Source organism: Lottia gigantea (assembly GCF_000327385.1).
Source record: "Lottia gigantea unplaced genomic scaffold LOTGIsca_35, whole genome shotgun sequence".
In the NCBI taxonomy this organism is placed as follows: Eukaryota; Metazoa; Mollusca; class Gastropoda; family Lottiidae; genus Lottia; species Lottia gigantea.
In genome coordinates, this window is record NW_008709190.1 from 374,028 (window position 1) to 400,540 (window position 26,513).

Here is a 26,513-nt window from a genome sequence, read left to right on the forward strand (position 1 = left end):
ATCATCAGCTGCATGTTTTGATATCCCTACCAAGTCAACCTGAAGAATGAATCTCATAGAAACAAGCAAGAAGATATTTTTTTATTCAATTCTAATGTGAAAAATGGTGATTTCAGTTATTACTGAATTACACAATATTTTATTGGCCAGATTCCCTTATAAAGCTGTTATTTGAATTCCTCATGTTGTTCACAATATTCTAGTAAACAAAGTCACGTGAAATACTGATTCCATGTCACCAGAAAAAATCTATAGAAGACTATGAGGGTCGTAATTTTACATTGTTTCAATGCATTTTAGCAATAAATAACCCTGTTTAATTGTTTCTTTTGCTTTTATTGTAAATATTGTACCCGTATATAAATGATCTTTGAAAGAATTGTCATTAGTTATAATGAAATCATATTTAAAAACTAAATACTAAAAAAGTATTATTATATCAGAAGGTATCTATACAACATGTTTCTCTTGATTTAATTCTAGATGAGACTTTTTCCACAAACATTGCTGATTTGTGTACACATGAACTGTGAGTGAAAGCAAGGAAGTCAAAAGGAAACAAACTAACTTAAATTATTTTGTTGAAATGGATGACGCCAATATATGTTCTACATTTTAAGTCGGCATATGAAAAGAAATAAATAACTATCCCTATTGGAAATATTACTAACTAATTCTTACTAAGTAGGTGTAATGTGTAACATTAGTCTCTGACACCCAAACTATTCCTGTCTATGACGAGCTGTACGTAGACAAAGATGGAGGCCAGTGTAACATTGGTACAATCAAAACTTCTATACATTCTATTTGATATGGATGAAACTATAGGTATGAAATTATCACCAAACTGAACATACAGACTCAACTGGCCTAAAAAAAAAAATTTCATAGATTTTGGTAGTGCCAATATTATTGTTCATTTTCTTTACATCATTTGATAAAACTAACATCGACATGAAACAAATAGAGTCAAAAAGCTATACACCTTATATTTTTTATGTGCATAAGGGACACTGATAGCATCAATTTGCACCATTCCAGTTTTCAATCAGATGTATGTGATTCCTGCAATTCCACTAAAACTAAGTGATAAAGCATATTTCGCAATTAGTGAAACACTTAGCAGACGTCTGATTCAAAATTGAAATAGTGCAAATTGATTTTTACATAATACACATAAACAATTTAGAAAATATCTTTAACAAAATAAGCAAACAATTTAAATAAAAATTATTTGAGATGATATTTGGCCACCATCGAAAAGATTTTCTTCAAAAAATCGTGAAAATCAAACTTGTTTGAGATCTTATCTATGTACATAAGCAAACAGAGTTTATTCAAAGCATAATTGGAAGTCTGATCAAAACACTAATATTTATTGTATTTACCAGCCAATTTTTACATGTTTCGGTTGAAATCAATATATAAAAGCATACAGAATTTCATCAAAGTTAGATCAAAATTGTTTCTGGGGCATTTTTGTCTTTAAGAAAACAGTCAATTTAAGATCATGTGACTGGGGGTACTCATTAGAACTCCTATTACAGATCTCTACTACAAAGAGGACACAGGGCATCAGTCTGTAGGTCAGAGATTATGGTTAATCCTATCGTTTCAGGGTAAAAACTTACATTGATTAGATGATAAATGGAAATTAATCAATGTAAGTTTTTACCCTGAAAGTATACAATTAACAATAATCTCTGACCTACAGACTGATGCCCTGTGTCCTCTTTGTAGTAGACATCTGTAATAGGAGTTCTAATTTATATAACGCAAGTACGCAATGAAACAATGAAGTCAGGAACAATTAAAATATTTAGATTTTTCAATTTTATGGTTTTGATGAAACTTGTTATTGATCAATGAAATTGAAATGAACTAGCAATTAAAAATTGCAAAGTTTAAGTTTTCAATTGATTTTGATGACATTTGACATAATCTTTGAAATGGATGAGTGTACCTTTTTTAAAATGTATTCACATTTAACAAGTTTTCTAGTAATTGCCTTGTACTTATTTACAATGTGTCTGTGATAGTAATAAATGTGACAGTTTTCTGTCTAATTTGATCAAACCTTGTTTTGGCAGTAAACAATACAATTAATAGAGAGATCAAAAGGTTACAAAAGTAATAAGGAATAAGAATATTGTCCTAATTCACCAAAAGTTGTTAAACATCAAAAAAGATTGGGAAAATTAAGATTTAATGGAAAAATTAGGATTTATGATGAATTTCCTTATGTCCATTCAACATGCTGCCTTGGTTGAAACGGTTTCCACAAACATCACATATGTAAGGTTTTTCTCCTGTATGTATTCTTGAGTGACGTTTCAGTGCATCTTGTTGAGAAAAGCTTTTTTCGCAAACATCACATTTGTAAGGTTTCTCTCCTGAATGTATTCTTGAGTGACATTTCAAAGTATCTGGATTTGTAAAACACATTCCACACACATCACATTTGCAAGGTTTCTCCCCGGTATGTATTCGCATATGCATTTGTAGTGAACTGCGTTGTGGAAAACATTTTCCACATAAAGCACATCTATGAGGTTTTTCTCCAGTGTGTACTTTGAAGTGACGTTTAAGAGAACTTGACTCTTTAAAGGTCATGTCACAAACATCACATTGGTGATTTTGAAGTGATTGTTGGTGGGAAAAATAAGTGTCACAAACATCACACTGATAGGGTTTTTCTCCAGTATGTAATCTCATATGAGTATCAACATCACTGGGCCGTCTAAAATATTTTCCACAAACATCACATTTGTAAGGCTTCTTATATGCTTTACGCATACGGTTGAGTTTAAGATTGCTTAACTGAATAAAGGATCTATTGTAGGCATCACATTTGTTACTTTTTTCGCTGACTTCAGTATGTATTTCGATGTCGTTGTTTAGATCCATGGTTTTTTTTCCAAAACTTTGATACATTGGTAAAAGTATGTCCTTTCCCTCCAGTATGCAATCTCATATGACAAACATCGCAGTTTTTTTTAAATAGTGATCGTTATAGGGTCTAACAAAACTTAGATGAACAAAGAAGATTCAAAACTGGAGGGAAGTATGCTAAACAATCCTTTTACGGATTAACTAAAGATTTATGAAGTGACAACGAATAAAATGAACGTTTCTTTACGGATTGTACGTATATTAAACCCAATAACCCTATTCCAATCTAAGTCTAACTTGACATAAAAGATTTATTCGACATATCATATATTATTTGGTACAAGTTTTCCATCGGATTATTAAACACAAATATCATGATGTAGTGGTGTGATATTCTCTACAGTGTAAATTGGCTTTAAATTCACTATTATATATTTATTGTTGCTCATGTATATGTTTGCTTTTTATACGCCCACATGGAAATGTGGATGTATATTGCCGTTTACATTTCTTGTAAACACGATAAGGGCTACAGTTTTATCCGATTTTAATGAAACTTGGTATACATGTATATATTGACGAGATCTCAATCAAGTTCGAATTTTGCTCATTTTGGCTGAACGGATTTTGAGTTATTGCCCTTGACTTAGTAAAAACGCATCAAATTTAACTTGTTAACTCGATAACACTACATTTTTTATCCATTCTTAATGAAACTTGGTATGCAGGTCGAGATCTCTGTCAATAATGAATTTGGCTCACTTTGAATGAACAGTATTTTAGTTATTTCCCTGAGCTTAGTAAAAATGCCCCAAATTTGACCTGGTAGCATGATGAGACCTATAGTCTTTATCAGATCTCGATGAAACTCTGTATGCATGTATAAATTAATGAGATCTTAGTCAAGTTCAAATTTTACATGTAGATGAGACCTTGGTGTGAATTTGATGATACCTTATTATATATCTTTGAAATTTAAGAAATTAGAGGAGTGTGATAATTCAATGCTTCTGGGTTATTGCTATTGATTTAAAAAGATTTTTGGAAAAAATCAGCATAACTGACCGTAAATTGATGAGATATGTAAAGTGCATAAATGCATTATGAGAATTTTCAAAATGAATTATTATTATAAAGATCTTTATTATATTTTTGGTCAATAAAGATTTAGCTCTCATTTCTACCAGCTGCCAATGGGCGTATGTTACCTTGCCTGGCAAGCTATCTTTGTATATGTATGTCGTCTGCCAGAGTTAGTTCCAAAAGTAGTAGGCTACGTCAACAGGTTACGGTTTGTGTATCCCAGCAAAAAGCATCCGCATTGGTAAAAGGTCCCCCCGCACTGTGTTCACAGCAGAACTTCTTGCCACCTGGGACGCATGGCTATCCGCCAATTACACTTCTTCTAATTGCAGGTCAGAGGTTATCGCCGAAGAATGTTTCTATCCCTAGCAATGATCAAGCAGGCCTTTGTGCCAAAGAAAGTCTGAGTCTGGAGGATGTCGAGCCTGTAGAATAGCCGCCCTGTTATGGCTACGAGCCTGGTAATGTGATCAGGTCTTTTTCTAGAATTATATAGACAATATCTAAAATTATGTATCATATTTTATTACTGAACATATTTTACGGTAAAAATGAAATGAATCTCAGGAACTTTCAGTGATGAAATATTTATCCACTTCCCTCGTATTCCACACTTTAGCAATGGCGTTTCACAGACGGTTCTTTATCGTTTCCATACGCTAAAAACAGTGTTTGGTATACTGTGAATATTTCACTCTTCAGACCTTTTCTAATCTTCCCCGGTGAATTCTGAAACGATAATAATATTCCGGTGAAATTTCAGTGAAAAAATCAAAACATACTTTTTAATTTTGGTTGACAATTACTCTGTACACACAAATTATGAAGACATAATGTGTGCTCACGCATATATTTTTATCAACACAAAGACATTCTAAGACTGGCCTATTTTGGGGCTGCTATTCCCATTCTCATGAAAATAGTGGGGAAAAAATTTGGAAATTTGCAAAAGAGGACAGTTCGTCGATATTTTGACCAAAATTAGAATTTTGTCTGAATTTAAATTGTGAATTCAAATCGCCAAGGAAACAAGATTCTGCCATTAAAGATAGGACAATTTGGGTGATTTGGGGGTTGATTTGAGTCTTGAATATATGTGAATAGTCTTTAGAAGTATTAGAAATGCACAAAAACCTTAGAATTATCTCCAACTAAGAATTTATTTGCCTATTTCTATAGAGGTTTTTTCTATATATATATATATATTTTCTATATATATATATATCAGTGTCTCAAGAAAAGACGACATTTCGAACGCGGATAATTCTGGACACACATGGATTTGATTTAAATAACAAAGTGTTGTTGTCACTGGAGTTTCCTCTAAGCCTAAACTGTTCCCGCTGGTGTTTCATTGCGCTCTTTCCTGGGACCATTAAGTTTCCTTTTTTTAGTAGCAAATTAAGCAAACAATTTGATTAATTTGTGTATCTAATGAATTATCATGTATTCTTAATCGTAATATTATGCTCCTATTGCATATAATTAAGAGTTTTAACCAATCATAGTCTGGTTAACCAAAAAAATACCTTTTGACCTTTCTTGATCGGTCACTCCTTGGAATGCTGGTATATACTCTTCTAGTTTAGCTAATTATGAATTAATCACGGACATGTGAGACAAACTGATATTTTTCCAAGTCATTAGAACACATCTACTTTCTATTGTTTCATTCAACCAGCTTATAACCGAATCACTTGCACATTATACTAAAAAGAATCTGATCTTACTGACACTAAAAAGTTTCTCGATCAAACTGCCAGTGGGATACAGCGGATTTTTTATAGGAAACTGTTAGGCTCATAAACTATCTCTGAAATATCGATTAAATAGAGAATCTTTTAAAACAATATACACCTCTTTTAGTGTCCCCCATTTCAACTATACTGTGAAAGGGTGCACTACCGAATGAACAGATAAGTTAGAAAAACGACAATATAATGCACTTTGGTCTATATGCGGAGCTGTGAGGGCAATAAGCCTACTATACCAAGAGACCGGTTTCATACTACTGCAGGAAAGATGGCATAAACTAATTATAGTCTATAAAATGAACAACTAGGTTACTCCATCGTATCTTTGAAATTTAACCAAAACAAAACAATCTTCATCTAACCTTGGAAACAATTACCTTCTTGAACAATAAAAATGTAGAACTAATATATTTATTATTCTTTTTCAGCAATCAGAGATTGGAACTTTTTACCTGAACCATTCCAAATTCACCAACTATAAAATCTGGTTACAGTTACTTTGGTCACCAGAAATATGGTCACAGTAATACGGGAACAAGGTATTTTGGTCACAGTAATACGGGCACAAGGTATTATGGTCACAATAATACGGGCACAAGGTATTTGGGTCACAGTAATAAGGGACAAGGTATTTCGGTCACAGTAATAAGGGACTAAGGTAATTTGGTCGCAGTAATACGGGCACAGGGTAATTTGGCCACAGTAGTACGGGCACAAGGTATTATGGTCACAGTAATACGGGCACAAGGTATTTCGGTCACAGTAATAATGGTACAAGGTAATTTGGTCGCAGTAATACGGGCACAGGGCAATTTGGCCACAGTAATACGGGCACAAGGTAAGGCCAGAGCCATCTGAACAAGAAGCTCAGTCAGAAGATGAAGAAGTTTCAGAGGTAGCGGTGAATGAAAGTTCTCAAACACCAGATGTACCAATGGAATCACCAGCAGAACCAGCAGGGGGATATGTAATGGAGCTATATTTTAGGTATATATATTATTGCTTAATTTTATCCAGGTTTTAATTATTGATCATGTTTACTAACAAACACTGTAGCACAGTTCACCTATCTTCTTTCTCTCCTCTCTTATTCATCTGAGTGAGATCATTTCATTACTCACTCACTCTTTCTCTCTTTATAAATAAAAATGAAAAACTCCAGACTACTTTGGGGTAAATTATTCAGAATGTAAATAATGAATAAGAAATTGCCAAACAAACAAATATGATAAGAGAATAGTATTTTGTGTACCAAACTAAAGTGATCAGCCTGTATTATGTTTAACCGCTTGTTTAAAGGTTAATCTAAATCAGGTCTGATATATGTTGTATTACAATTGGAGGACCATCGTCTTAAAAACTTAATCATATTATGATGTGCCATGCAAGACTTAGCTGAAGATGTAGCCGCTCCAATCCTGAAAGAATGGCCATTGTAGAAATTCGAATAACCTAAATAGTTTAAAATGGTATGTAAATGCTTAATAAAAAAAATCCAGTAACCGCATGTCCATCGGAAGATAAAAATAAAGGGTCTAAATTCCCAAATATTGTAACAAAATGTAAGCAGATAAGGACTTTACAGGACATAAGAAGGAATTACCTGGAAACAAACTAATTAAAATACCTTTGTGAAAGGGGTCAGACTTTGACACTTTCAGTTTTAATTTAATTAAATCAGGCAACATGAAAACATCATGAATAGTCTTTCATTAGGATTATAATTACTGATAGAAGTCAACTCACCACACCTTAAAAACCCATAAAAGGCAACAGTGAACATAGCTTCTAACAACAAATCAGTATAGGAATCAAAGTAGTCTGCTCTATGAGCTGCAATAATATGTACGAGGATGTCATAAGTAATGGGTAAACATTGTCCTGAATTTTCTTGACAGCCTGAAGAAAAGTGAAAATACGACGATTTCTGTCAGGAGTCTCTAAATGACTACCAGTTCCAGCTTCTAAAAAGAAGAAACTTGTCCCATTTAATAATAATGATATCTATACTGGTGCAATACGCTATGAAATAAATTAGAAGGTCCTGGATCTCTTATGAATGCTTTCAGCAATAGCAAACTTCAATGAGCGGTTAACTTGATCATTTAGAAATCCCAAATGATTCGATCTATAGTAGGACAAGTTTCTGGTGCATTTGGGTGCAGATAAATGGTCTGCTATAGTATTAGTTATACCAGGAATAGTAAACAGCAAAATTATTCTGTGCGCAGCATAAAGTAAGAGTGCGCATTAATGCTGATAGACGTCCCTTTTTATACGCCCACACGTAAGATTTGGCTCGTGCTCACTCTACAGGCTACAGTTCTTTATGGGTTCTTTTGATTTTTATTTTGTATGTCAATGTTGTTATGAAGATGATCCCTATTGATTTTCGTGATGATCGGATAATTTTTCACCGAAATATTGTGTCTGACATGACGTTTTTCTCTATTAGCTATATTGTGCAACTCGTGCTCACTCTACAGGCTACAATTTTTTTACAGATTCTTTTGATTTTGATTTTTTTATGTGTCAATGTCATTATGAAGATGATCCCTATTGATTTTCGTGATGATCGGATAATTTTTCACCGAAATATCGTGTCTGACTTGACGTTTTCTCTATTAGCTATATTGTGCAACTCGTGCTCACTCTACAGGCTACAATTTTTTACAGATTCTTTTGATTTTTATACACCCACATGAATATGAAGCTACAGTTTTCAACCGATTCTGATGAAACTTGGTGTGATCATTGGAATTGATAAGATCTCGGACAAGTTCTAACTTGACGCATTCTCGATGAACGGTTTTTGAGTTATTGCCCTTGACTATGTAAAAACACGTCAAAATTTGTTAAAAATAGTTCGTGAGCAAGATTGAAGCTACAGTTTTCAACCGATTCTGATGAAACTAGGTGTGATCATTGGAATTGATAAGATCTCGGACAAGTTCTAACTTGACGCATTTTCGATGAACGGTTTTTTTAGTTATTGCCCTTGACTTTGTTAAAACGTGTTGAAATTTGTTAAAAATAGTTTGTGAGCAGGATTGACGCTACAGTTTTCAACCGATTCTGATGAAACTTGGTGTGATCATTGGAATTGATAAGATCTCTGACAAGTTCTAATTTGACGCATTTTCAATGAACGGTTTTTGAGTTATTGCCCTTAACTTTGTAAAAACACGTCAAAATTTGTTAAAAATAGTTCGTGAGCAGGATAGACGCTACAGTTTCCAACCGATTCTGATGAAACTTGGTGTGATCATTGGAATTGATAAGATCTTGGACAAGTTCTAACTTGACGCATTTTCGATAAACGGTTTTTGAGTTATTGCCCTTGACTTTGTTAAAATGTGTCGAAATTTGTTGAAAATAGTTTGTGAGCAGGATTGACGCTACAGTTTTCAACCGATTCTGATGAAACTTGTTGTGATCATTGGAATTGATAAGATCTCGGACAAGTTCTCACTTGATGCATTTTTGATGAAAGGTTTTCGAGTTATTGCCCTTGACTTTGTAAAAACGCGTCAAAATTTGTTTGTGAGCACAATAGAAGCTACAGTTTTCAACCGATTCTGATTAAACTTGGTGTGATCATTGGAATTGATAAGTTATTGCCCTTGACTTTGTAAACATGCGTCAAAAGTTGTTCTTTGCCTTTGATTAGAGCTGTGTGATTTAATTGTTTGTTGTATTTGGGTTATTGATATTGATTTTAAAAAATTTTGTGGAATTATTCAGCATAAATAATTTCTTCAATATGAGAAAATTCGTACTTTAGTCACTAAAGACTGTTTTATTATTTCTGACAGCTGCCAGTGGACGTATGTTACCTTGCAACGCAAGCTATCTTTAATGATATTCACAACTGCCTGATTGTCAGACCTAAATAAAACTCTCAAACCGGACCAGTGCTTTCATCAAAGCACGCATGCAAACACAACTGGGGATACAATTCTCTGAAAGCAATTGAAATAGTTTTATTAGCAACAAATAATAGAAAATAAAGGAGTCACATATCTGATATTCGTGTGGAGGACACCATGGCCGACAAGATTGTACCAAACAAAGAGATGCTTTCAAACGTAAACCTTCCAATGCCAACAGTAGTCACAAAACTGCAAAACAGTAGTTTCTCCATTGTAACACCAATTGATCTCATTAAACTTTCTTATTGGTTGCATGGTTATCGGGAAAATTTAGTAACTTAGTAGTAGAAGCCATTACAAAGAAACTTTGTATGCAAATTTAACAATTGAAAAGTAGGAAATGCACACGGTTTTGAAAGTGTCAAAATTACCCTGTTAGCACCATAGAAGGCACATATTAATCCAAAAAATTAAAATACAGATCTAACATAATTAATCTTAATCAAGTTCAAAATTGACGTTTCTACAAATACCTTTAATGTAATTACTCTAGACTTCTTGAAAACATGTCAAATTCAACCTGTTAGCACAGTAGAACCCACACTTATATCTCATAACAATGAATCATGGTATGCAGATCAAGCATGATAAGATCAAGTTTAAAATTGACAACATATCAATGAACAATTTTTGAGTTATTGCTCTTGATTAAGTCGTGTCTGATTTTAATGGAACTGCGTAATATGCACATGAAATCTTGATAGAGTTCAAAATATCCATGCAAGTTTCGATGAATCAATATTGAGTTATTGGCCTTTACTTAAATGAAAAAGATGTCAATATTAGGTTGTTAGAACAATAAAAACCAGTGCTCAAACTAGCTGCTGTGTAACATATAGCCTGTGAAACACATGTTTCTAACGAAATCTGCTAAACGTGTATTTCAGTCATATCTACAAAGCTTTTGATATATGTGGTTTTTTATCAACACCTCTTTTCTTATTGCATTGATTGACTAGTGCATAGAATACTCCAAAACACTGTTGTGTTTACAATAAACACAATTTATCAACATTGTCCATTGTGATTGTCACTTCCAATAAGCTTATGCTTTTAGATGCATAAAAAAATTGAAACAGAGTTATCTTTGATTAAAAACTGATCAAAATCTTTTGTAACACTTTTAATTTTGTTTATTTACAGGTGTCTGTTGATGGCAAAGAGTCGAATCTTTTCCCACCACAAGAAAAAACCTCAAAAGACGGAGAACCATAAAGTTTACATCAATGCCATATAACTAATGCTCCAGGATCTATTGAAGTCTCTTTGTGGGCACCCAGCCAGATTTTTAAACTTGAACAATCCTATTCATTCTAAAATGTGTCTCAAAGAATTCAATGGCATAACAAGCCTCACATACATCACAAACCGCATCACATAAGATTATTGCTGATTTGAAAAATGTCTCTACAAACAAACCAGAGAGTTCATGTTCACATTCTTTAAAATATGAAATACCATCAGCCAATTCGACTATTGTTTTGAAATGTTGTTCAAGAACTTGTTTCAACAACATCCAAATTTATAAAATTCTCTAAAAACATCAAACTTAATAAAATCTACAAGCACCAAACTAAGACTTAGTATATCCTTTGTAAAATACACACTTACCAATCAAGCTTTATCTGACTTTTTATTTATGAGTAAAGTCAATATTTCAAACATGGACAGTGATGACATCGAAAATTCCTTCTTAACATTGATGGCACATTAATTTTTACAATAATCAATAACAAAGTTATTGAAAAATTAGAACAACCAATCGCTAAAGTACATGTCGAATGATTAAATGCAGCCAAAATGAACATTTGAAATACTAAAACCATACACAAGATGATTGTCTCCTTTTTTCTTCTTTTAGTTATTTCATTTTTATACGCCAACATGAAATGTGGAGCGAATATTGGCTTCACCCATGTCCGTCCATCAATCTGACCGTCAACCCACATTTTCTTATAAACACTCTACAGGCAACAATTTTTGACAAATTTTGATAAAACTTGCTGAGATTGTTCGTTATCACCCAAGGACGAACCCTATTAAAAATAAAAAAAATCTGAAAATATTTAATGTAATTAAACTCCTTTGTCATCATCTAAAAACAATTAATCTTCTGGTGTACAGCAATGTGCCATGTCAATTTTGCACCAGCCTTCTTTTATCCAAATGATGATTGACCCTGTTTGATGTGAAACACATTAGTAATATATCTACACTATATAAAAACAATCATCCTTAAACAATTTCATTATTATCCTTAAAAAAAAATGTTAAACCATCTTAAACGTATCCTACTCATATAGTGAGTTAATACTTTTATATTGTATTTAGCTAAATTCAAATTCAAATTTTCAAAAAGCGTTCGCCGACTTGCAAGCTATATACACTAATATTTAAACTTTAAACTATTAAAAAAAGAAACAAACGCATTTCAAATGTTACTACCTATTTCGATCTGACAAAAATAGGGTAAATTTACACACCTCATCGTGCTTACACTGCAGTAGTTGCAGCAACCTTTCCGCATAGGCGACGATGTTGCATAAATAAAAATTTTATTTTTTTCAAATCCGGAAGTGGCATAGTTGAACATATAAAAAAGTAGAAAATTGGCTCTTTTCATTTGTGAGGTGAGGTCTGACGTCTACTTTCGGTGTAACAATCTTCCAAATAAAAGAATGAAAATTTCTCAAACTTTAAACTGTTCTTACACGTGACCTAATTGTCGTACAGGGTTGATTTTTTCAGAGTCTTTTGCAATTTGCCACATTTGCAAAGTCCCACCCGTATCTAACTTTAGCGCAATTCATCGCAGTGATCGTCCTCGAAGCGCCTTGAATCGTCAAAGCAGCGAAAACTGGTCATGCAAGGTTGCAACATTTCTGGGGAATATGGTGGCGACCACTGAAAGATCTTATGGATCGTTACTGGAGCATAATCTGGCCGTGTACCTAGCTTATCGCCCCATCATGAGAAGATCTTTGGTGCTCCTTCGGCTGTAGATTGCTGGCTAGTGGAATGTTGTGTACTGGCCAAAGATGTCTACCCAAGAGTTGTCAATGGTGTTTAATTAGGAAATATTCAACTAATGTCAATTAATTCTACCAATGTTGATATCAGATCTGTCCAGCCATTGAAAATTGTATGTTTAGATTATTTAAAGAAGTGTAAGGCTAAGGTAAGCAATATCTTTGATACCACTAACCACTGCGTTTCTAGGAAACACCAGGTGATGAGGACGTGCAGGGATCACAGATTTTCTGTATAAAAAGATAAAAAAAAATTAAAAGTGGGAGAGGGGGAGGGAAGCCAGCTTCTTCTCTGCCAACCAACCCCACCCCCGCCCTCGAATATAACATTAACTAGACCTATGTAACACATTACATTAAAGAAACCAATGTAACAATCCTGGCCATTAGGGAAGATAGTTAAACTAAAAACAGTTCAATGCGACATTATCGCAAGCCACGTACATTGAGATAAAACTTCAAATGATCAAATCATTAGTATAAAAATAATATTTCAATATCCATATACAACTTTCTTATTGTGACTTAGCGATACCTGTACTGGATGGGCATGCGCACTATCTACAATATAACCGTTAGTTGATATCACGTGATTAGAAACGGCTTAACTTTCCTAACGGTACCTATTATTTCTAATATCGCTAAAATTAATAATCAAATTTTGGAATAATTGTGATAGGTTTATAAGATGACAGAAAATCCTGCTAAAATATATTAGGTGAGTATGAATTAGAGGCGATTATGTATTAATTAGTGTGAATTATCGAGTTGTTTAGGGCCAATATATGATAGTTAGTAGGACAATATTAATAGGTCTATGACAACTATTGATTGTCAAGGGAATTATCAATCACTCACTATGTATTGTACAAGTTATATTTAACTGTAAGGCAGACTAACTGTACAGAGACTTGAATAAAAAAAGCTACTTTTCTGTTTCTCAAGCTCTGATTTTTGATGATTGCTATAACTTTTTACACTTAAAGGTATATTACCTCTGAAAATGAACATTAAAGTCTCAAACTTGGCCCACAAGAGTATATATTCTTCAGTGGACTTACCTGATGTCATAACTGTACACAATGGAATCGATGTATATAAACATAAATCCTTTGAACTAAATAATAATCATCTGTATTTTTATGAATAATTACTTAGTTTTATGAATTTATCAAATTATTCAGGAATTCTGTTGTATTCGAATGACAGGGAGCAATTCCATTAAAAGATTATTTTTTGATCATCTTAATAGATCATAATATTCCTTTAAAGGATAGGCCTAAAATTCGAGAAATTTCAAAATGTGAAAAATAAACAATTTCTTCTGTTGAAATGCTTTAAAAAAGAAAAAAAAGAAAATATTAAAGAAAGAATTTTTCAAAAATATATTATGACTAAAATTGTGTGAAATTTAATTTCATTAAGGAATTTTTCTTGCTAAATATGTTTTCATGGTATAAGTGTTGTTATTTGAGCTGGGTATCGATTACCAAATTTAGATCGATTATAGACTGCGAGCTATCGATCAATAATCAATTAATAATTGAAATATTTTAATTGGGGAAACCCTGTAATTAGTTAAGTATAAACATGTAATATTCTGGCTTAGATAGATTATTTAGTCTTATTGTGTATGTGCTGAAGGAACTTATCTGGAAGAGATTACTACTGGTAAATGGGGACAGTGGCAAAAATTTAACTTTGACCTATAATCAATTATAAAATTTGATAATCAATAATCAAAATTATACATTCGTAGCAAGGATAATCAATTACTTCACATTAACAAACAATAACAAACACATTATTAAAAGTTCACATTTTTGTGTTTGTATGAAGACACTGCAAATAAAACAATCTTGACTGAACTGAAGAAGGCTTTGGTGAGGCTTAATTCTCACGTGCTGTACCCCAGTCCCCGTGGACTCCACTCTAATGACAAGTTTGGGTAAATGATTGACAAACAACTAGAATATATAGAGTATATCATTCAGCAATGCTTGACAGTTTCTGTTTAGCTGAATCTGAGGCAGAGCGCAAGTGACAATTTCATGGTTTGAGAGTATATATATATATATTATTGCAGACAATGCTTCTCAAACTAGGAGTTTCCTTCTGAAAAAGTAAATTATCCATGATTAACACCAATTTGAATGCAGGAGTTAATAATGCATCTTATTTAACTTCCTACCGCTACATGGTTTTTGTTTACAAAAAGAATTGATTACCAAACAAGTAAACATTCAAGTTGTTATGTAAATAGTAACCTGTGATATTAGGAACAACAAGTTACAGTATACTATAATAATTCTGACACTATATTGATTATTACAAGTTATTATGTGTTTTCTTTAATAGATCATTACATTACCTGATAGTCTAAACAGATACCAAACCAGTTCCTTTCAAAATATTATCTCAAGTGTTAATTTAAGACTTTATTGAAGCACTTATCTCAATGTAGGAAAGAAAGTAATGATTCTGTCATGTTTATGACTTTGATTTTATGTTTGTGATTGAATGGCTTCAAAGTGAGAATGCACTGCACAAACATAATTGGCAAAAAGTCTTCTCAAAATGTGCTATGAAATAGAAGGCTCACGAATCACGAATTATTTCACAGAGTTTTTTGACTGGTCCATTTTTAAATGGTGCAAAAAATGTGGATACCCTAGAGCACAACAACATCAAAAAGCATAATCTGCAATAGAAAAACTCCGAAATATATTAATAAAATTTGGATGCTTATTTTCATCTACCTGTTTGCCTGTAATAGAGACTACAGTTTTGATTGGTTTTTGATTGTTATTTATGTTGATGAGATCTTAAATAAAAATAGATTTTTATACGTCAGTCCGTCGGTCCGTCCACAATTGCTCGTAAACACTCTACAAGACACAATTCTTGACAGATTTTGACAATACTTGGTATGAGTGTTTGTTATCAACCAAGGATGAATCCTATTGAAAATCAGAAAAATCGAAAAATAATTAGTATGAGTTATTGCCCTTGCTATTGGAAACACGTTCAATTTTTAGCTCGTAATCACTCTTTTGCTGGATTTTGACAAAACTTGGTTTTATTATTCAGTCCCGCACTGAAGATTGAATATTTGCCTTCTAGAGTTTTCAAGAGCTAAAAATTGAATACTTTTTCAAGAACAAGGGAAATAACTCATACTCAATATTATTCAGTATCGCCCTAAAGAGTTCAAAAGAAGTGTATGACTGAAGGTTGAATATTTCATACTGGTGATTGTTACTGTACTGCTAAATATCTTTATTCAAAATCAAAGCTGCCAGTGGGCGTATATTACCTTGCCTGGCAAGCTATCTTAATAATTTTTGATAAATTTTTTTTTTAGTTATATCCCTTTTCGTGGTCATGATACGTTAAAACTGACCTGTGAATGCAAAAGTTTAGAACAGATTTTGATGACACTATTGTATGCTTCTGTATTTTTACAAGATCTTAATAAAGTTATAATTTCACAATTTATTTTAGTTAAATCCTTAACCACATAAAATTACTTTGGCTTGTGAACGCAATACAGAGAGATTTCAATTTTTGATGCATATTTTTATTATTGTTTTTGTACCAAGTTTTCAAATTTGATTGGATTAGAGGTGTTTTTTGAAAAAACCTGCCATGAAATTTCCTGCTTTGCTTTTCGAGTAACTGGTTATGATAATTTTTGTTAATGAATTACATATTCAGAGAGTAATACTTGGTTATAATTTTTTAAAATAATTGGATTTTGTAAATCTTTTATCAAAGCATTCAGTTTTAACTGTGCTTTTAGACTATCAAAATACACCCAGAAAATCAGTTCTTATTTCAAGTTTAAGACTCAAAATTCTCTGAATTCAATTTACTCATTATTGATTATCTACTTTACATTCTGTTTTCACTTATCAAATAGAAGTTAAATTCAATAACATCCTTATATTAATATTTTATTAATTTCTGTTACAGAATGTTAAACAAGGAATTTATGTAGAATTGGTGATTGAGAAAATTCAAAATGGGGGATGAATATTACAATACAAGTGGAAGTGGAGACGGTTACCATTTTACTTACAGAAAAACACTTCATGATCCAATTCATGCTAAAACTTGTTATTTCTACAAAGACAACGACTATTTAACTGCTGCTGCCAAAGTTGCTATTCATCCAAAGAGATATAAGAAATTTGACAATTTACTTTCTGAATTAACCCGCTTGATTCCATCCTTGCCTTTTGGAGTACGAAGCGTTTACACTCCTAGAGGTAGATCTCATGTACGTAATACAGATAGCTTAATGCATGAAGGGCGTTATATTTGCTCAACTCATTCACATTTTGCTCGTGGTGTAGATGTGGCACGTGTCCATCCACCAGATATCTGGCATCAAGCAAAGCCTCCGAGTGGTCAACGGAAGCTTAATGAGTTACTTCAGGAGAGAGAGTATGATGAATTTTCACGTGCCAAAAGAAGAAGAATGGCTAAGAGTGGTGGGATTAATTACAGTGGTAAAAGACCAAAGAAAATAACTGTCATGTGTAATGGTGATCCATCTTTCCGCCACTTGATGTTACTCAACCGTAAAACAGCACAAACTTTTGATCAAGTTTTGGAAGATATGAGTGATATGTTTAAATTTGCTGTGAGAAAACTTTACACTATTGATGGCAGCAGGGTGAGTTACTTGATTTGAATTCAAAAACTTAGTTTTCTATAAATAATATACAAGAAGACACCCGAATACTTCAAGAAATTCAATTAACCAATGGCTACATGATGAGTAGGAACTTCTTTCATTTCATTAAGTAATTGGACCTGTGCTTAAATACATGTATATATTTATGACCAGATCTAACATCATGATATTAAATTTGTAAATCTCAAGCAATCCGGTTTATTAACAAATATATAATATTATTATCATTACAATAAAATATTTTCACTGTTAAAATAGTGCTCAATAGACCTACATTAATTGTAAACCAAACAATGTAACCTGTGTTTAACTCAAATACTTTCCATCACTAAAATCCCTAAGCACACTTCTTTAAACAAACATTCCGAAGTTGTTTTGAAAAATAGACATGAGAATAAGTTCTACTTGTGCAACTTCAATAGGGACGCAAACTGAAAATAGGTCAGTTGTCTAAAGACCGCATAAAATGAAACTGATTAACAATAACATGTTTTTCTTTTTAGGTTCTGTTTTAATTTTTCTATTATCATTATTCAGATTAACAGTTTATTACAACTATTTAATGGACCTGAAGTGATAGTTGTAGCTGGACATGAAAGATTTAAGGCTATGGTAGGCTTTATGTATACACCAGTACCACCATCAGCTAGAGGTGGTAGTGATCGTAATTCAGTCACCAGTAGAAGACGATTGAGACGAGACAGAATAGTTAAAACCAGTTAGTTTTATATTTGACTATTATCCAAATACATTCTGCTGTTTAGGCCTTAAACCATATGGTTTACTGCTTGTTAAATAATATCAAGATTATGTAGGAATACCACATTCACTCTCAGGACTGCTACTTAGTGAAATATTGACCATCATATAGATAAATTCACAAAAATTGATCTGTTAGATAGAACTTGTTTGATAATCTCAGACAAGTTCAAAGATGGGGTAGCTTTGACAATAGTTTTTGATTTATTGCCCTTGATGGAAAACTTCAAAATAAGTTTGTTAGAAGCTACATGTTCCAAATTATTTTATAAAAGCTTGGAATGATCATGTCGATTGATGAGATGTATATGTCAGTATTGATATCAAATTATGTCAGATGCTTAGCATGATAAAAGGTTTCATTTAAACAGTTCTCAGCCATGTACCTTTAAGTTCATAATTTGTATTGAGATCTATTGTGAATTTTCAGGGGGTAAATGGAGAGTAACTGTTACAACTGGTGATGATTCTAATGCTGCAACATCTGCCCAAGTCACTATTACCATATATGGTCAAAAGGGTAATTCTGGACCAATCAATCTAGGAAATTCAGGTGGAAATTATTTTGAGAGTGGCAGTGTTGATGATTTTGAGGTAAACAATTTATTTCATTCATCTCGTCATGTTTTTTACACCAGCAGTGATATTTCTATTAGATAAATGTCAGTCTTGAATCATTAAGAAACAGGTTCCCCATCTGTTTGACCAATCATACCATAATCTCAGAAACAATATCAGTAATAATCTTTCAATGGCATATTAGAAGCACAGGATATAGATAAATAAGACAATTGTATGGATTATCATCATATTCCTGATGATGGTGTGAGAACCACATTGAAATGTTGAAGTATCATACCTTTATTGTCTTATTTATCTATATCAGTAATAGTAATAGTGCTCACTGTCAAAATTTGAGCGATTTTGTTTGAGTGGTTTGAGTTATTTTTTGAAGAAATGAGATGTTTTCTAGTACTTCTGAAGACTATTTATATACACACGTATTCCAGACTCAAATCAACCCTCGAAAATGGTGAATCTCTCCATTTAAATCCTCTTACATCATTGATCTGAATCCTGAAAATTAGACTTTGAATTTTGATGTTATTTTGGAAAAGTTAGTCGTTCTAATTAATGAAAACTAGAGACAAAAATTGAGAGAAATGTGTTCCTTAACTTACCTGAAAGTTTTAACGTATCTTGCAGTTAATTCTTAGGTCTACAAAACTATTAAACGATATGGTTAATCTTTTGAAGTAGTTATGATTTAAGTTGGTGTGGAAAATATCATGTACACAATGCCAAATCGTAAAGAAATATGTCTGCTACTTATTTTGAAGGTTTCAAACGTTAAGTTTTAACGAAAATTTTGCATACTGTCTTTCAGGAACAAAATAGTTACAAATATTAATTTATTGTTATATCTATTAGTGTGAAACAAGGTCAAGGCCGTCTGTTTAGGACTAAATCATCAAAATTTCTGGGTTCAAATTAATATAATTTATGATATATTTTAATTAATTAATTAAGCCCCAACAGTCCTGCTAGAATAGCAGCGGAAATTAAGATTTATTGCATCGCAATGTACGAGTCAACAACATACTTTCACTATTAACTTTTTCCTATAATTAGTCAATTAATTTTCATCATGATGTTCCGCGAACCCAAACAAGTTGAGAACTTTTCATGACACTTTTCTACTAAATACGAACTGGAAACTACAACTAAACATTTTTTAATTGCTACGGAATTTTTATGAAATGTGAATCAAAAATTAAATTAATTGATCAAAACTGGAATTTAATGCTACTAATTGCTTATCTATGTAAATTGAACCTTGCAATATTTGTATTGATTTAAGTTGATTGTATTTGAATGTCTAAGTATAAAAGAAAATCAACTGTGTAAGATTATTATATATCAATTGAAATATTTGAACGAATAGGTATGAATTCAAGTATGTAAAAGTAATTAAATTCAATTTGAACAAGGAAATGGTATGTATTTATTATGAACATCATGTAAATCAAGTTAACATATATGTATGTATATTGAAGCCTGTGTGATTTAAACTTGTCTAGTTGTCAGGTAATAAAAATAATATCACTTGTTACTGGTGTTGACAAGGACAACCATTCTAATAGTCAAATAAAAAACACATTTTGAATGGGCAATATGTACTAGATTATTTTGGTTGACTTGCTTTGTGAACAATGGTGGACTTTCAATGAAATTATAGTTCTGTACTATTGTATTCATGTTTAGATACCAATACTATTACTAAACTGATAGTCTATACTTTATTTATTAGTAACACTAATGTCGATAACATACTGAGCATGGTTTTCAAAGTTAAAAACTATGTACCCATTAATTAATCTTAATTTATTAAAGATGATTTCCCTTATTTTCATTTATGAAAATGGAAATGCTAATTCTTATATGAATAGAAAGTAGAGGTGTTCTAATGACTTGGTAAAATACCAGTTTGTCTCACATGTACATTATTAATTCATAATTAGCTAAATCAGAAGAGAATTACCAGCAGAATTCCAATGAGGGACCGATCAAGAAAGATAAAAAACGTTTTTTTTTTGGTTATCCAGACTGTACATACATTTATTATTGGTTGAAATTATATGCAATAAAAACAAGGATATGATGAAGAATACATGATAATTCAAACACCAATTTAATCAACCAGTTTGCTTTATTTGACTCTAATAAAATAAGGAAACCCATCTTTAAATCTTGACAAATGTGGAGGTTTTAAAGCTTTGCCAAGTCACAATTCGGAAAATGAAAAGTATTTGATTTTGGGGAAGGTCATCTTCACAATGTCAAGCTATTTCAAAACTACTATATCTACTATATCTAATAGTATGACCTCATTGGCAACCTTTCTTGTTTTATGGAAGTTTGTAAGTGCAGCGATTTGATTGAATTGTGTGCCACCTAATACAGCCAATTCGAGCCTTTGACAGAAAGTCTGTAAACAATTAACTGCACGTCTAATCGAGGGCTATGATTACTTAGATCATAATAATTTCACATGATGAAGATTTGGGAAGGAAGGGTTTCATTCTTCCAATTGAACGGGGGGAAAAAATATCTCCCTAATGTGGTTACTTTGTTTTAAACTGATTGACTTTAGGTGTCTATGAACAAGGTTGTTTGAAGGAACATAACAAACATAGAACCCTCCTTAACACAATATATTCAGCAACAGTTCCAACAACTTACAGGTGTCACCGGTGCCCTGAAGTCAAATGTTTGGATTACTTTGGATATTTTAAACATTTAGAATATTAATGACATTTATAAATTTGAATTCACCAACTTCAATTCTATCTCATCTATATATATAGTTTATTGTTTCTTGACAAAATTAAACCCCAGGATATGGATTTTCATTTCAGATTTTTGCGCCCGGTATTGGTGAAATATATAAAATTCGTATTGGACATGATAGTACTGGTTCATATCCAGCATGGTACTGTCAAGAGGTAGGTTTTTGATTCCCTGAAATTAAATTGTTGAAAGACTTTTTATATGCCCACATTATAATTTGTTCCATAAAATAGCACAACACATGGGTAAACATTAAAAAAAAATAATCTGCTGTAGAAAAAATTAGGAGTTCTAAAGTCCAATTGTTTCAAAAGCACATACGTGTCTGTCCCTGAGGAAGGGGGCCTTTGTGCTCTTGAAGCACATTGGTTTTAGGACTACTTAGTTTTGTTATGTAGCAGAAAATATTTTTCGCGTGTTTACCCGCATTATAATGTGGTCGTATATTGTTGTCACCCCAGTCGGTTTATTGGTCCGTCAGTCCACCATGGGCTTGTGAACAGAATAGAGACTACAGTTTATATCTGATTTTAATGAAATTTTGTGTGATCCTTTATATTCATTAGATCTTGGTCAAGTATGAATTTTTTCGATGAACAAATTTTTGAGTTATTGCCCTTGAAATTGGAAAATTTGTTTGTGAACACAATAGAGACTACAGTTTTCATCCAATTTAAATGAAATTTAGTGTGATCATTAATCATGATGAGATCATGGTCATGTTCGAATTTGATGATCTTTAATTGAATGGTTTTTGAGTTATTGCCCTTGACTTTTGAAAAACCATAAAATGATCATCGAATTTGACCATTTTTCAATGAAAAGTTTTTGAGTTATTGCCCTTGACTTAGGAAAAATGCATCAAAATTTATTTATGCTAACAATAGAGACTACATTTTTCATCTGATTTTAATAAAATCTGGTGTGATATCTATTACAATGAGATCTTGGTCAAGTTTGAATTTGACGATTTTTCAATGAATGGAATTTGAGTTATTGCTCTTGACATAGTAAAAATACATCAAAATTTGTTGGCAGTTTATGTCAAAATTAAAAAATTTGTGTTTTTGATTAAAGATGGGTTCCCTTATTTTCATTTATGAAAATGAAAATGCTAATACTTATATGAATAGAAAGTAGAGGTGTTCTAATGACTTGAAAAAATTTCCAGCAGAATTCCAATGAGTGACCGATCAAGAAAGGTCAAGAAGTCTTTTGTTTTGTTTATCCAGACTGTACATACACGGACATTTATGATTGGTTAGACTCTTAATTTTATGCAATAAGAACATAATGATATGATTAAGAATACATGATAATTCATTAGAAACACCAATATACAAATAGTTTTCCTACTTTGACACTGAAAAACAAGGAAACCCATCTTTAAATCAACAGTATCTTGTACAATTTTATTTGAAGATAGACAAGTAGTTGATTACAACTTGAACCAATTTTATCTGTATCTTTTGTAATAATGAAGAAGTCAAGGTCACCCAATATGAAAAAAACACATGTCATTGACATAATCAAGCAAGCAAATAATGAGAATAGCTATGTCTGTTTTCTACAAAAATCAATATCACTGTCTGGGCTCTAAAACATAAATGAACAAAAACTCAAAATGTTTTGTTACATCGTTTATAAATAAACTATATTCCAAATGGATGCACAAATATACAGGTAGTTTTCTGTGGTCTCAAAGGAGACTCTAGGTCATCCAAATCTTCTGCATAAGTCAATACTCTGAGAATTCCCATATTGATACTTGAATATACTTGTAGGTAAGGTTAACAGATATAGATACTGGAGAAGAATTAGTATTTCCATGTAGAAAGTGGATGGATAATGAACAAGGTGATTTAGAGACTTGTCGTGAAATACCAGTTTCAAGGAAAGGAGAACCTAGACTTCAAGGTAAATGTTTATTGAGACTGTATTGATTTACTCATTGCCTTTTATGATTCTACAGCATTAAGATTGGCAATCCTGGAAACTTAGTATTAATATGACACAATATACTTTGACTCTGATTTATCCTTCTCAAAACTTGTTAGCTAAATAACTGAAAAATACCAAACTCATGTCTTAGGAAAGTGAAATAAAGTCAGAGAGGCTATCATTAGATGTCCTGTACTTTTAGTTATCCAAACTGGTTACATTTCATCTTTGTGGCTCTTTCTTCTTTATACGCCCACATGCAATGAGGCGGTATATATTGCTGTCACCCATGTCCTCTGTCTGTCTGTCCACAATTGCTTGTAAACACTCTAGGAGGTACAATTCTTGGCGAATTTTGATGAAACTTAGTGTGAGAATTTCAGAAGAACTGAAAAATAATTAGTATTAGTTATTGCCCTTGTTCTTCAATACGCATTCAATTTTTAGTTTGTAAACACCCCAGAAAGCACAATTCTTGATGGATTTTGACTAAACTTGGTGTAAGTGTTTGGTATCACCCAATGATAAATCCTAGTGAAAATCAGAAGAATCGAAAAATCCTTAGTATGAGTTATTGCCCTTGTTCTTGAAAACACGATCAGTTTGTAAGAGTTGAATATTTCATACTGAAAATTGTAACTGAGAAGCTGCCAGTGGGCGTATATTACCTTGCCTGGCAAGCTATCTTTGATTCTTTTTTGGGAACAATTATATCATCTAAACAAAACAGCAATACTGATTTAAAAGTTACTGCATCTCCAATTCAAATATTATAAAAACAAACAATGAATTGGTAAATTGGATGGTTATTTGATTAGGTGACCTGTATTCATATCACTGTCAGTAGTTTCATTCATCCCTAATTGATCTAATATTTTTTTAGGTCATAATGCATTGGATATAACAATGTTACATAATCCTTTTCAGTTGTGGTTTATGAAGCAACTGTTACTACAGGAGACCTTTGGAACTCTGGAACTGATGCCAATGTTTATATGACTATTTATGGTGATAGAGGCGATACTGGTGTTCGACAATTAATACCTCAAAAACAGAATAGTTTTAAACAGGGACAGGTACATTCTTCTGGTATTTTTTTTGGACAAAAGATCAAACATAACCCATTGACCACTGACTGGTAGAAAGATAATAGTCAAGTAACCTAATTTCGTGCTAACCTATTTTTTTGTGCATCTTCAGAAATGATTAATAATTTACATGCACGACCTCGAGTCACCTCTGCATTGTTTTGATAAACATGGGTTGTCTCTACAATGTCAGCTAGTAGAATGAATCCAGTTGTTCAAGCAAGGTAAAATGTATTAATGTATGCTTTGACATAAACAAAATGGCGGATATCAGTTAGTACAAAATATCACAATCTAATCGGAATTCCAAGTGTCGACTGCTAGAATATATTTGATGCATACATAAAGAAAATCGAAACAAACCAAATTTAATTTTTTTCTAGAATATCTGAGGAAACATTTAAGACATAATAAAGATCTTTCTCTTTTTTAATTTTGACGAAATTCGGTGTTGAATCCATACAGATATACGTTACGCCAATGTACATGTAATTGACAACTCACTGGTTAGAGAAAGATTATATATTGCACTTACACGTACTTGTCCAGTTTGACTACTGATAGAATTCTATTGCTGGTGTCCGTATCAATCTTAGAATAATATGTGAATGATAAATAATAGAACCCTGAATTTATGATATAAAGGTATCTTTATGTTTCATTACAGAGTGATACATTTCAAATAGAAGCTGTACAACTAGGAAGATTAAAAAGAATTATAATAGGGCATGATGGTACCGGACCAGGTAAATAATAACATAATGGTGTAGAACTGAAAACTGAATATCACTGAATTTGTGTACACATAGTTGATCAGTAAATAATATTTTAGTTTTTCCAGTTTCAAACAAACATTACTCATTTGTTTCTATAAGTTGAAATGTTGCTATCATGTTCTGAAATACAATATTTTAGGAAATGGATGGAATTTAGAAAGAATACTTGTTAAAGACCCAATAAAAGATGAAGTTTTTAATTTCTATTGTTCCAGGTATGAACAATTACTTTTATTCTTGCCATTTTTAACTTATAAAATCTTAAATAAAAACTTGATGTTGCAAGTAACTTCAGAGAAAATGACTAGAAATGGTATCTATGTGGATAAGAGAAATTAAATTAATCACTTGACATATCCTACTTAGAAAATATTACAATTCAAAGCTTTCCATGTACTTATTAATGTGTGACTTTAGACAGATATATGTGTGACCTTAGCCAGCCAAGTATATGTGTGACTAATTATAAAAAAAATGTTGTAGATGGTTAGATGAAGGTGAAGATGATGGTAAAATAGTACGTGAAATACAAGCACAAGAGGAGTATATGGGTGATATTCTAGAAAAACGTAATGTAAGTCTTAGTTTAACCAAACCCCTCTCGAAATTAAAAATCTTATGGAAGTGACAATGAGTTATAACTGGATTGAAAGATCTATCTGGAAATCACTAGTTAAAGGGATTGTAAAAATTTTGTATGAGTACCAGGACACTGATCACATCAATTTACACCATTACAATTTTCAATCAGACGTCTGTGGTTCTTGCAATTCCACTTAAACTAAGTGATTGATATTTTGCAATTAGTGACGTCATCAAACACTTGGTTTAAGTGGAATTGCAGGCGCCACTGATATCTGATTGATAATTGGATTTGTGCAAATTGATGGTATCAGTCGCCCCAATACACATAAAAAATTCTAGAAAACCTCTTTTATAGTCCCTTTATAAGAAGGTGTGGCACTGCAAAGAGATTAGACTATTTGTTAATCATTAATCAGTTATTTTTGTGGTGTTAAAGAAATTAACTAAATATAATGAAAACCATGGGACTGATGTAGAATTCTTCATTGAGTAAAGAATATTAATTATTTCATTTATGATATGTTTTTTCAGTGGGAATCTTTAAAATGGAAATTTGAAAATAAGAATCAAGTAAAGATAATATCAGAACTGACTGGGCAATGTTTACGTATAAAGGAGATG

At 32.1% G+C, this 26,513-nt stretch overlaps 2 protein-coding genes across 2 annotated transcripts in view; one reads left to right on the forward strand and one right to left on the reverse strand.

The window, feature by feature from the left end:
* Positions 1 to 2,217: 2,217 nt before the first annotated feature.
* Positions 2,218 to 2,907, reverse strand: LOTGIDRAFT_120825 (hypothetical protein; the record flags this gene model as incomplete). Its single annotated transcript, XM_009058645.1, has 1 exon — positions 2,218 to 2,907. One exon carries the CDS (start codon positions 2,905 to 2,907, stop codon positions 2,218 to 2,220), a length of 690 nt encoding a protein of 229 aa, XP_009056893.1.
* Positions 2,908 to 18,589: 15,682 nt separating this feature from the next.
* Positions 18,590 to 26,513, forward strand: part of LOTGIDRAFT_121069 (hypothetical protein) — a gene marked incomplete at both ends in the record, with an annotated part of 14,786 nt that continues 6,862 nt past the window's right edge. The window contains 8 exons of the mRNA XM_009058646.1: positions 18,590 to 18,745; positions 21,571 to 21,657; positions 23,287 to 23,419; positions 24,371 to 24,519; positions 25,199 to 25,277; positions 25,447 to 25,522; positions 25,791 to 25,881; positions 26,424 to 26,493. Coding sequence (XP_009056894.1) covers positions 18,590 to 18,745; positions 21,571 to 21,657; positions 23,287 to 23,419; positions 24,371 to 24,519; positions 25,199 to 25,277; positions 25,447 to 25,522; positions 25,791 to 25,881; positions 26,424 to 26,493 — 841 coding nt within the window. The remainder of the gene's footprint in view (positions 18,746 to 21,570; positions 21,658 to 23,286; positions 23,420 to 24,370; positions 24,520 to 25,198; positions 25,278 to 25,446; positions 25,523 to 25,790; positions 25,882 to 26,423; positions 26,494 to 26,513) is intronic.